This window comes from Lactuca virosa, chromosome 3, assembly GCF_052849685.1.
Source record: "Lactuca virosa cultivar CGN04683 chromosome 3, Lactuca_virosa_CGN04683_v6, whole genome shotgun sequence".
NCBI lineage: Eukaryota > Viridiplantae > Streptophyta > Magnoliopsida > Asterales > Asteraceae > Lactuca > Lactuca virosa.
The window spans coordinates 66,509,809-66,523,032 of record NC_136428.1 but is presented as its reverse complement, the minus strand read 5'-3'; the positions used below and the strand labels follow the sequence as shown (position 1 = coordinate 66,523,032).

Sequence of the window (13,224 nt, the reverse complement as noted above, 5' to 3'; positions counted from 1 at the left end):
TAAGAAATATATTGAAATTTTGATAAAACTAAATATTTTTTATAAAATTAAATATTAAAAGTTTATTCTGAACCAATATAAATTTACAGTATTTATATTATGAAACCAAAACCGAAAAATATTTTTATCTTTAACTTAAAAACGCATACTTATATTTTCAAAATAAAATAGCAGCAAACTATTATTTCTATAATAACATGTTTTTTATAATAACACATCGTATTTTTTCATAAAAATAAATATATTTTTATAAGATAAATCTTAAAAGTTACATCATGTAAAAATTAAAAAGTAACAAAATGATGTTTTTATACTTCAAATTTTTTAGATAAAAAATAAAAAACAAAAATATTTAATGATGTATTATAGTTTGAATATTTTAGATAAAGTGTAGACAACAAAAATTATTTGTATATTAAATAAAATATATTTGCATGATGATCAAAATTTATAAGTTTTAATTTTTTATTAATATAAATATTACATTTTCTATGTTTTTTTTGGATTTTTATTTGATTTATGGTAATTAATACAATATTTAATTAATAGATTTATTTAAAATTTCACAAATGGTCATTCGTAAAATTTCACAAATGGTCCTTAGGCAAGTCTCACAAAATGGCAAAAATATTTATTATCCAAAAATTCTTTCAACTTAACGATCCATTTAACGGATATCCACGGTAAGGATCATTTGTGTACAATGTATGCTCCGTAGGGGCCATTCATGCAAAAAATGGTTTCATAAGAAGTATTTTAGGGACAAACGGAAAAACTTAAGGACCATATGTAAGCTTGACGTTAACATGAAATCATTTACTTCTTCTAATCCACATTGTGCAAAAACTATGTATTTGAGTCAGACGATCAATACTTGGGTAGGGTTTAATGGACTCGAGCTCTATTTTTGTTATTGAATTGGAAAAAGAATAAGCAAATAGAAAAACAGAACATTGCGTGTGAAAAGATGAAACTAGCCTCATGTGCATGGCACACGAGGGTTCTTGACAATAAGAAACAAATGGGAGTTAGTGAGAGGGAACAAACCTACAAATTAAATTTGAAATAGGGACCATTTTTCAATAATCATCAGCTTTGGACTAAAAGTGTTACATTGAATAAACATCCGGGACCAAACATGTAATTTACTCTATAAACTATAAACAATAAGGTAGCGTTTGGTACATTACATGGACAAGGTGGAACTGGACTGGACATGACTGAATTGAAGAGAACTTCTATATAGTGTTTGGTGTAATTAGAACTAGACAAACCATGATGGTCAAATTACCAAATCATCCTTAAGACTTAACATGTTATAATTATAAAATTTTCATATGATATTTTTTAAAAATAAAAATATTTATAAATAATATATATATATATATATATATATATATATATATATATATATATATATATATATATATATATATATATAAATCCAAACCAGTGTAACTGTGTAAGCACCGAGAATAACTTGGAAGGACTTTAGATTATTGTTTTATTTTTTTCATGCATCAGAGGGTCTTTTATTTTTTATTTTTTTTGTTTTTAATTATGGCATGGCATGAGAATGATGATCTTTAATTTTTTTTAGTTATTACAGTGGAGGAGTTGAGGATGAGATTACCAAATATGTGGTTTCATATGGTATTAAGTTGCAATGGGGAGACGCAATGGGGAGACGTGAACATGAGTGGTGGTGTGGTATTTTAGTCTTAATGTTCTTGTCCCACTTTGTGCTATGTTTTTAGGTGAGACTAAAATTTGAAGGTTTAGTCCCATTTGACTTAGTCTTTGTTCCACTTAGTTCTAGTCCCATCTCTGCCAAACGCTATTTCAAAGGATCTTGTTCTGTTCTGTCCCGTCCAGTTCCACCTACCAAACGCTGCCTAATGGAATCCTTCGATTTCTTATTCCATAGAACTAGAAATTCTCCCAAGATTAATACATGACTCGTGCCTATCCATAATAATACATATCTTTACAAGTAAATACATAACTTATAGATGCATTCGATCGTCTAAGTAAGAAAATTAGATTATTATGGTAAAATATAGTTTTTCCCTTCATATTTAACATCTTAATTATTTATAAAAACTAAAAATAAGGACAAAAAGTGTTTCAAATCAACTTCTAGAAATTAATAAAATAAAAAAAAAATAAAAAAAATGTCAAACAACACAAGGAAAACTCTCCATTTACACAATCTTAGCTACAACCATCTTTCAATTGGATAACTCCCATACAACCTAAAGTGCAGGCCCCTTTTCCTATATTACCTTGATTAACAATATACACAAAACACAAAACACGCATGAAGGTTACAGACATATGATAATATACACAATCTTACGGGAGTCATTTCCTAAAGTATTGACCATTAACTACAATCGAATTAGGGTTGCACTAAACCTGGTATGACCTTCATAAGATTCGAAAGTTGACACTGTGAACACTTGATCTCATCACCTTCTTCCTCTTCCTCTTCACCTACTTTCTCTTTTTCAATTGTTTCACCAAAATCTGCAACTGCTTCTGTGATCTCTTCAACCAAATCCACAATCACCCCATCAACACCCATTAAAAGTTGTGGGTAGACCACCTCTCGCATGTTACTGAATTGTCCAGAAAGTATACATTTCGTGTAAACAAGCAAAATACAATAATGAAAGCAAAAAATCTTGAAATTTGTTCTTGTTTTCAAGAAAATGGATCTTACTTTAACTGGCCATAGCTTACGAGTGATAGATTAGAGTCTTTAATTCTTCTAATTACTCCTGGATTTCTTAGAATCGCTCTTACTTCAGACACAATTCCGTTTAAGCCGCCAGCTAAGCACAAGTTCATTGCTTCATCTAAAGAATTCCGCCGGGTGTCCGCATATGTTTCGGACCCTCCATTTGTGAGAAAGAAAACCTAACCACACATTCACAAAAAAAAAAAAAAACAATCAAACACAAAAAGATGGAAACTTTTTATTGTTACGTGGAAAAGACTACTCATAATTAGACAAGCATTTTAGCGGCTAGGACTATTTTCAATAATGTTATAAGTAGGGGCATTCATGTCTTTTCAGAAAAACGAGAGAATCACAAAAATGATGGAAACTTTTTTGTTTGTCACACACGTACACTAATATTATTGTCGGATTAAGCAAATTTTTTAGGGTTATTTTCAATGATTGGGATATATAGCTAGGGACATTTACATATTTTCCAAATGAGAGATGTATCATGTATGTCACCTTGCTTTACCGGAAAAAACATTAGTTTTTGTCCCGTTAATATATATGTCCAAGTCTAGTCTAATGAATGTTAAACGCAGTACAACTTGTTCAGTCTTATCCCTGTGACGCATATTGTTTGTAAAATGATATAAAATGAGACCTACAGGATAGGTGTTTTGAAGTTTTCGGATCAAAAGAGTGGCATCAGGCTGAAAGCTTGAAAAAAATATGGATCTTTCTTTAGCATACTTGAATACGACCTGCCAAAAATAGAAATCAAATTAATCTATCAAATGGTATCGCGTTTAATGACATGGAAATTGTTAAAGAAACGCGAAAGGAGAAGGGCATACACGAAGAACAACTTTTATGGCATGAACCAAATCATCTTCTTTGTACACAACATTATCATCAAACTTGAACTCAATATTGAATCCCATTGAATGATTTACTTTCTGAAATACCTCTTCCAATGTGCATAGATGATCGTCATTCTCAACTTTCCACTCGAAAATTCTCCCAGCTTTCGTTTTCCTAAACAAAGGTTTACCCACCTGATATCATCAAGATTACACCAATTAAAATAATGAAATAACTTCAAATATGGAAAATAAAAAAGAGAGATGTATGGGAATTGGGAAGTCATTACTTTATTAGGCTCCCTTTGAGGTCCATAGGAAAGGAATTCATCCAAATTCAAATCTGTCACTCTTTTCTCAATTATAACACCCTGAAATCAAAACGCAATAACTAACCATCTTTTTTTGTAGCCATAAACTATCATCAGACTGAATCTCCATGGAATGAATATTTTGAAGAGAGATGATTTAGACTGACCTTGTCTTCGGTGAAGATGAAGTTGTCATGGAAAATGATTGGATAATCATCTTTGGTCACCTACAAAAAGAGGGTTTTCGTTTACGTTTTTTGTCTAAGTTTCTTCCATCACCCAAACTTAGATCAAGAAATGTTCAAAGAAACACCAAACAAATAAACAAATCAGTCTCTTGAATGAATTAAACAATTCCAAAACACGTAATCACTAATTAATAATAATTTTTTATTCTTTTGGACAAAACCATTAAATATTTTTACTGTTTAAAAAGGGGTTTGAGGTGTGATGAATTTGGGTTTAAATAAATATTTGTTTTACTTGAATTTGAATGAAGAAATCGAAAAACTCCAACTAATGTCTACATCAAATGAAGACACGAAAGCGACTTTGAAAAAATAATTCAAATAGTCATACTTCGTGGGCTATGGAACAACCTGTTGTGTCAGTCTTTCGAACACGTGGTTTATGATATGTAAACCGATAGGACAAAAAAGACGTCGTTTTAGCGGCAAACTGGGGCCGTTGTCGTACATTTTTTAATCGGGAATCGCCGCGGCCACCGGCAAACAATCACCGTCAATCCCATTTTAGACGTCTCCAATAATCAGAAACGTAAAGGAAACTTATGCAATCCTAGACAGAATCAAACATAAGCGAAACAAAAAAACTACCTGAACATCGAATTCGATGAAATCCAGATTGAATTTTCCGGCGGCATTAAATGCGAGGATCGAATTTTCTTTGATGGATTTCATTCTGGGGTCAGATGATTGCAATAAATTCATTCCGGTTCCCCTATGTCCGATCACCATGAAGTCCTCCGCCGGCCGAACGAGATGAGGGTAAGTGTTGAATGTAGGAGAATTAAGATCATCTGAAACTTGATCGAGATTAGGAACATTTTTGACATGAACAGCTTTGAGAGGCATTGTTAGGGGGGATTGGGAAGAGTTAGGGAGAATGAATTTAAAGGTATTATCCACGATAAACCAGAGATTACGGGGAATATTCTTTGGATATTATTGGGTTTTTTCAACTTTCGTTTCCATGGCTTTTGAACAGTATGACACCATGCCTGTAATACAACCCACCTTCAACTTCTAGACCACCGCAGAACGTCCACGTAATTTGTAGACCATTCGTACATATATAAAACTCTTAACTTTTCTCTTCATCCTTTCACTCACGACAATAAATTAACAGCCACATTTTATAAATATATTTAAAAAAATGAACCTCACTTTTGTTAAGTGTTGCATGCTTGCTATTTTATGTAAAGGAAAATCTCCAAAAATTCATAATATTTCATCTTAATTTACAAAAAGTCTCAAACTAAAATTTGTTTATGAAAGTTCTGATTACCGGTAAAAACGATGATTTGACCCTTTTTTCCGGTTTATCAGTTTCATTACTTACCCGGTTTCATTAAAGTCTTATTATTTTACCATAATTTACGAATAAGTCTCTAACTAAAATTAAGTGATGATTTAGCAATTTTCTCCTTGTAACATACCTATTACCAGTGTCATTATTGACCTGGAAGCATAGTTATTAAGTGAACTGATGATAGATATGTTGGATTATATAATGTTATGTTTACCATAAAAAAATTATATCATGATCTACTATATATTTTTTGAAATATAAAATGCATCCAACGAAAATTACAATAATTACATAAACTAGCAACAAATTCGCCATTTTCAAGTTTATAAGAAATTTCAGATTGTCTATCTAATCTTATGTTACCCAGTATATCTATCTCATCAAACTCATTTCCCACCCTTTTTTCCAAAAACACACATTTTACCGGTTTCATTGTTGACATGGATACATAATCATAAATGAGTCAATAAGATGGATATCAAATTTTACGGTAAATGTAACATTATATAACCCATTATATCTATCTTATCAGCTACTTTAATAACTAGACGTTTAGATCAGCAATGAACCTGGTAAAATGTATGTTAAATGGAGAAAATTGCTAAATCATTACTTAATTTTATTTTGGGCTTATTCGTAAATTATGATAAAATAATGAGACTTTAATGAAACCGGTAAACCGGAAAATGGGTCAAATCGTTATTTTTACCGGTAATTGAGACTTTTTCGTAAACAAAATTTAGTTTGAGATTTTTTCGTAAATTAGGATAAAAATTAGGACTTTTCTGGAGATTTCCCTTATGTAAATAGATTTAATATGAGCGTCAAATAAAATTTAAATTGTGAATATAATACAAATAAAGTAATAAAGAATTCATATGTGTATATGAATAGAATTATATAAGTCGAGTTTGGTATCAAACACGATGAAATTTGTGGTCAAGGGGTTGAGCCACTTACGATGGCCCTCTGACCGTTTAGAGAGCAGTGTCGAAGAGCAACGTCCTAAGACTTCAACAAAATTTCTTGGACTTGGAATACATTCGAAAAGCATTTTGCATAATCGCATTCGCATGCCCCTGACCACCACCGCAATGTGTGTTGTTAGGCTGTTTTGCTTAGTGGAGTTGGTTGTTGGTGGGCCAAGGTGAGGCTTGGGCTGCCTTTCATGGTAGGATGTCAGATTGTTAGTGACTTAGGTTGGTGACACCAAGGGATTAGGCAAGCCACAATTGTTGACCCAAGGCTGCCTCAACCTTTTGGACTGCCAATCTATCTCTAGTTCGGTCCATCTTTAGAGTTTCGTCTGTCGTATTTACTATGTATTTTAAAATTTACAATAAACATATAAAAATAAATAAAGATAAGAACCTTAGTTTATTACAAGCATGCTGTGACATCCCCATTTTCACGGTCAGAAAATGCTGATTTTGTTTATGCTTTATAAAAATCAGAGTACCTCTTTTAATAAAAATATTGCGGAATTTGTTCCCAGTAAAACATGATAAATACGTTATCAAGGCATTTCCGAAGAAAAATATTTTTATTCATTTTAAAACATTTGGGATGTCATCGTCAATACAAAAACATAAGCATAAACAGAAGTTACATTCATTATCACTAGTGATTTATATCTCCTTAATCTCTCAGTGTAATGTGACTTCATATCAACACCTGTGATATAAATAAACTGAGTGGGTCAGGTTGGGAAACCTGGTGAGTACATAGGGTTTTCAACCCACAATAATATAATTATTATGTTTAATCATCAAACAATTAACCCAATTACCCATCCCCATTATCTTCTTTACTCTTAAGGATTTACCCTAAGAATTAGCTATTCCTCGTTTATTCTTTCCTAAGGATTATCCTAAGGAATAGGCACGAAATCCATCGTTGCCAGAGTTTACTCAACAGACACTAAATCCATAGTTGCCAGGGTTTGCTCATCAGGCACTAAATCCATAGTTGCCAGGGTTATCTCGTTTATCGACAGTATCGTTTCCGAGAATCCACTCGCAATACATGTCAATGGGTTTTTATCTCGTTTAAGGACAGTATCGTTTCATAGAATCCACTCGCAATACATGTCAATGAGTTTTTAGAGTACAACTGGTGAATACACAGTTCAAATAACACCTACAGGTTGCGAGCCTGCTAGTGTTCCACTGGACTGTCTAGAATAGTCTGTGGTTGTCATCCATACTCTGCTAGATGACGGGGCCAACACTTGGGTAAAAGGCTTCTCTCATGGTTCACCTCTCACCCTTATCTCATGGTCTATATCACCTCTCATCATTTTGTTTTTTTGTCACACATCAACTATTTCATCTACCCATGTTTTACCCAACACATTTTGTAGATATAAAATACATATACAGTTTAAATTATTTAAAACATGTATAAAAAATCTTTCACTCAGCATAGACGGCAAGTATACAGACAATATGCACACATAGCACGTAATTTATATAAAATACTTCATATCTATGTGTACGATGAACGTAACTATGCACTCACTTGATAAGGTGGTGACTCGGTACTCGGACAACGCTTCGTTTACTTTAAAACAACTCATTTGACAGAACCTAGTATCATTACCACTAGAGTTTAGTCTAATGTTCGACGAGACTAATTAATAGTCTTGCTATTATTACTATTATATAAGCGTTAAACAATACTCTTCACCCACTATGTACAGACAGGGGTCAGACATGAAACACCGGAGGGCAGGATCATTTTGGCATATAGCACTTCTGAATCCAGCAACCCAAGCGGCCCTCAAAACCAGATTCCCCTGTGACATCCCCTTTTTCACGGCCAGAAAAGACCGATTTGTTTATGCTTTGTTTTATAAATCAGAGTAATCCTTTAAAGAAAACGGTTGCGGAATTTGTTCCCAAACAAGATATGATAAAACTTTATCAAAACATTTCTCAAAGAGAATGTACTTTTCATTAAATAATAAAATCTCGGGATGTCATGTTCCGATACAGACCAAAAGCATAAACAGTATAAAATAGACCTTACAACAGTTATTTATAACTACTGATCTATAATCCAAAATCTCTCGTCAAGTCCACCAACTTATACTCTTGTGCCATTACCTGTAATGCAAAGAAAGCTGAGTGGGTCAGGCTTAGGAGCCTGGTGAGCATATAGGGTTTTCAACCCACAATAATATAATTATTATATTTAATCATCAAACAATCAACCCAATTACCCATTCCCATTATCTTCTTTATTTCTTAAGGTTTTACCCTAAGAATCAACTATCCTTCATTCATTCATTCCTAAGGATTGACCTAAGGAATTGGCATAAAATCCATTGCTACATAAGGCGCATCTGCCAACTTTATCCTCTAAGTGCCTCTGCCAGGATTACGACATTCACTATTAGGCGCCACTGTCTGGATTACGACATACACCATTAGGCACCACTGCCTGGATTACGACATACACTATTAGGCACCACTGCCTGGATTACGACATACACTATTAGGCGCCACTGCCAACATTATCCTTTAAGCGCATCTGCCAGGATTACGACATTCACTATTAGGCGCCACTGCCTGGATTACGACATACACTATTAGGCGCATCTGCCAACATTATCCTTTAAGCGCATCTGCTAGGATTACGACATTCACTATTTGGCGCATCTGCCGACCTTATCCTATAAGCGCATCTGCCAGGATTATCCTATAAGCGCATCTGCTAGTATTATGACATTCTCTATTTGGCGCATCTGCTGACCTTATCCTATAAGCGCATCTGCTAGGATTATGACATTTACTATTAAGCGCATCTGCTAAGATTATCTATAACATCTTTCATACCACATCACTTATCTACCCATGTTTTACCCGACATATTCGTAGATATAAATTTCATATATGGTTTAATTCATTTAAAAACCTGTATAAAACATTCATTCCAACAACCATCTCAAGTAAACTAACAACGTATAAACACATAGCACGTATTTCATAGCAAATACTTCATAAATACGCGGTAGAAGAAAGTAACTACACACTCACTTGATTAGACGATTCTCGGACAGCACTACGGCTCGTAAAGTAGTATTCTTCGGTAAAACTGGAAGATCTTCACACACCGGGCTTCTCGCAGGCGGAGCTTCAGCTCGGAAACTCTTTTCTTCTCGGGATCTTCGGGCTTCGGGACTTGCTTCGTGTCTCGGGATGATATCGGGGCTTCGAGGGGTTAAAATAGGGCTTAGAGAGGGTATCGGGAGTGGGAGATAAGAGATAGAGCAACCAAAATCGGCTGACCCTCGATTTCTATTTATAGGGTCATTTTTCAGCTCTCACGTCATGAATTTTAAGTTCTCACGTCGTGAATTCAATAGTCATCAGGTGCGTCATCGCCACTTGCGTCTGTCAGGCTCCAGAAGTCATGAATACTGAGTTCACGTCGTGAACACTATATTCACGTCGTGAACTCTGACAGTTTTGGGGTTTCTCGCCCCGAACTTCAGAAATTCATAACTTTCGCATACGAACTCCGTTTTCGACGTGCTTCATATCCACGCGTAGGTGCGATTATGCTCTACAACTCTCGTTTAGACTTCATCGGCTAATTTTGACTTTATTTTTATTATATTTTTATTATATTATTTTTAGTAGGCTGGGACAGGAAAACTCCGTTCGAAATTCATAACTCCTTCATCTGAACTCCGTTTTCGTCTGTCTTTTTATCGTTGGACTACTATTGATGAGATCTTCAATTCTCATTTAGAAAGTTTTGGCTAAATATCACTCGACCTCAATCTCGAGTTTCGGGCTGCATACTGCTAATGCTGAAACTTCGAAAAATCATAACTTCCTCATACGAAGTCAGATTTAGACGTTCTTTTTATGCACGCTCTTAGTTTAACGTATTCTACGACTTTCATTTAGATCGCTAAGGCCAAGTATCGCTCTAACGTAAATTCACTATTTACGTCGCGCTGTGTCGTGTCGGTTCTGTCGCGAAACTTCGACAGGTCATAACTTCTTCGTTATAACTCGGATTTCGGCGTTCTTTATATGTACGGAATCCTTGTAACATATACTACAACTTATTTAAGATTACTCCTTCTAAATAATCTTCCATGAAAAAGTCATTTTTGATGCTTATCGTCTCTAAATTGACTAGCCCGGATCTACGGGCGTTACAATTATCTCCCCCTTAGGATGATTACGTCCCGGAATCATCAACGAAAATAGGACTTGTATAATGATTCCATATGCTATCTCTTCATCCTAGGTAATAACCGTAACTTCTATGTTTCCTCGAAAGAGTATCTAACTCTTGGACTTCTCAATAGCAGGTAGTGCTCAATCATGCATCTGCTCTTCGTACTATGTTGTACTTTCAATCGTAACCTTCGAGTTACAAAATAAATCCTTATTGAGGACTCTTTCTTCTTCTTAGGATAAGTACTTTCCTTTATCTATTGTAACAGACTGATGGGTCGTGTTCTAATGACCTCTCATCGTATGATGCAACGCTTAGACTCAAGTCTCATAGAGTCAAATTCCAGAATGGAATATACCTTCCTTCATATTCTAATGTGATATAATCACATTTTTACATGTAGCATTTCTAGCTACAAGCTTCCTTAACAACGAGCGTGATGCTATCGATCACATTGATTTCAATCTTCTGACTTAAGTCAGATGTTACATCTGACTTGGTCCTCTAGACCACGTAACATACTCATCGCAGTCGAACTCAAATTTATATGACCACTAGGGTCGGAATAACAACCATCTCACTAATCATTACCGAAACAAGGGTAATGACATACTCGAATAAAACGAAATCAATCACCAGCTTCTTGGTAACCTTGTGACTTTCCCTGATCCAAGTGCGAGTCCTGTGCTTCCGGTAGTATATGCATCTACTACCTTTCACACCTACTCATACTCGTCCCAAGTATTGTCTCGCAGTCCCCAAGTCCTAAAATCACAAAACAATTTAACACATACGAATGTGTCCAAATAATCGTAAACAATTTCCCTAGACTCTACTAGGACTTCTTCATTGCGTATCTTCAATCATCAATTCTACTTCAACTCGATTGGTGATGGAAATACCGGGTGATGAGACAACCTCAAGAATTACACCAATCTCTCCATCATCCTGCCAATCGAAGGTGTACTTCAGACGTACCGTACTCCTCTAAACGTACTGTTATTTCATAAGACATACTCTAAAGGCAAGATACCACTCTTACGATATCTTCTGATAGGTGTCATCCACTATCATAAGCCTTTTTCATTTCTTCCATTTACTCAATTTCTCTACGAGTCTTCACCATGACCCTTTGTGCACCCAAGTAGACATTCGGTGTACCAAGCGAGAATTTTAAGATAAGAAAGCTTTAATTACGATAAACGTATAAATCTCCTTATCACCCCGAAACGTTTACATGCTAGTTCTAATATCGTAGTCATACGCTTAGAATCCTAAACACATAAGGTTTCCAGATCCGGTCGGTAACAGACCATAGATCCGAACAAATAATAGCATCAATATAGCTATCACACAAAACATTTAGCACATAAAAGCATTTTAGGCATCATTCCTAAAATAAACTAGTGCTTGTGTCAATTTAGGTGTACTACCTAACATATTTTAGACACACTCCTCACAATCATTACTTAGCATTCTAAGTTTAAGTCTAGAAATTTCCTACAAATTCCTAGTTCGCTTAAACTAATGCTCTGATACCAACTGTGACATCCCCTTTTTCACGGCCAGAAAAGACCGATTTGTTTATGCTTTGTTTTATAAATCAGAGTAATCCTTTAAAGAAAACGGTTGCGGAATTTGTTCCCAAACAAGATATGATAAAACTTTATCAAAACATTTCTCAAAGAGAATGTATTTTTCATTAAATAATAAAATCTCGGGATGTCATGTTCCGATACAGACCAAAAGCATAAACAATATAAAATAGACCTTACAATAGTTATTTATAACTACTGATCTATAATCCAAAATCTCTCGTCAAGTCCACCAACTTATACTCTTGTGCCATTACCTGTAATGCAAAGAAAGCTGAGTGGGTCAGACTTGGGAGCCTGGTGAGCATATAGGGTTTTCAACCCACAATAATATAATTATTATATTTAATCATCAAACAATCAACCCAATTACCCATCCCCATCATCTTCTTTATTTCTTAAGGTTTTACCCTAAGAATCAACTATCCGTCATTCATTCATTCCTAAGGATTGACCTAAGGAATTGGCACAAAATCCATTGCTACATAAGGCGCATCTGCCAACTTTATCCTCTAAGTGCCTCTGCCAGGATTACGACATTCACTATTAGGCGCCACTGCCTGGATTACGACATACACTATTAGGCACCACTGCCTGGATTACGACATACACTATTAGGCACCACTGCCTGGATTACGACATACACTATTAGGCGCCACTGCCAACATTATCCTTTAAGCGCATCTGCCAGGATTACGACATTCACTATTAGGCGCCACTGCCTGGATTACGACATACACTATTAGGCGCATCTGCCAACATTATCCTTTAAGCGCATCTGCCAGGATTACGACATTCACTATTTGGCGCATCTGCCGACCTTATCCTATAAGCGCATCTGCCAGGATTATCCTATAAGCGCATCTGCTAGTATTATGACATTCTCTATTTGGCGCATCTGCCGACTTTATCCTATAAGCGCATCTGCCAGGATTATGACATTTACTATTAAGCGCATCTGCTAAGATTATCTATAA

At 35.0% G+C, this 13,224-nt stretch overlaps 1 protein-coding gene across 1 annotated transcript; it reads right to left on the bottom strand.

The window, feature by feature from the left end:
* Positions 1–2,175: 2,175 nt before the first annotated feature.
* On the bottom strand, positions 2,176–5,206 carry LOC145165877 (glycerophosphodiester phosphodiesterase GDPD1, chloroplastic-like). Its single transcript, XM_079084792.1, has 7 exons — positions 4,739–5,206; positions 4,070–4,129; positions 3,882–3,962; positions 3,586–3,786; positions 3,397–3,492; positions 2,726–2,922; positions 2,176–2,621 (listed from the first exon to the last, which is right to left on the bottom strand). The coding sequence occupies exons 1-7, from the start codon at positions 4,994–4,996 to the stop codon at positions 2,402–2,404; spliced, it is 1,113 nt and encodes a 370-aa protein (XP_078940918.1). The 5' UTR covers positions 4,997–5,206; the 3' UTR covers positions 2,176–2,401.
* Between the last annotated feature and the right edge of the window lie 8,018 nt (positions 5,207–13,224).

Excerpts from the sequence above, each read along its gene's own strand:
- LOC145165877 (XM_079084792.1), bottom strand. The coding sequence starts at position 4,996 with ATGCCTCTCAAAGCTGTTCATGTCAAAAATGTTCCTAATCTCGATCAA. Across the intron at positions 4,130-4,738 it reads TCATCGAATTCGATGTTCAG|GTGACCAAAGATGATTATCC; the intron begins GTAGTTTTTTTG and ends CTCTTTTTGTAG. Across the intron at positions 3,493-3,585 it reads CCATAAAAGTTGTTCTTCGT|GTCGTATTCAAGTATGCTAA; the intron begins GTATGCCCTTCT and ends TATTTTTGGCAG.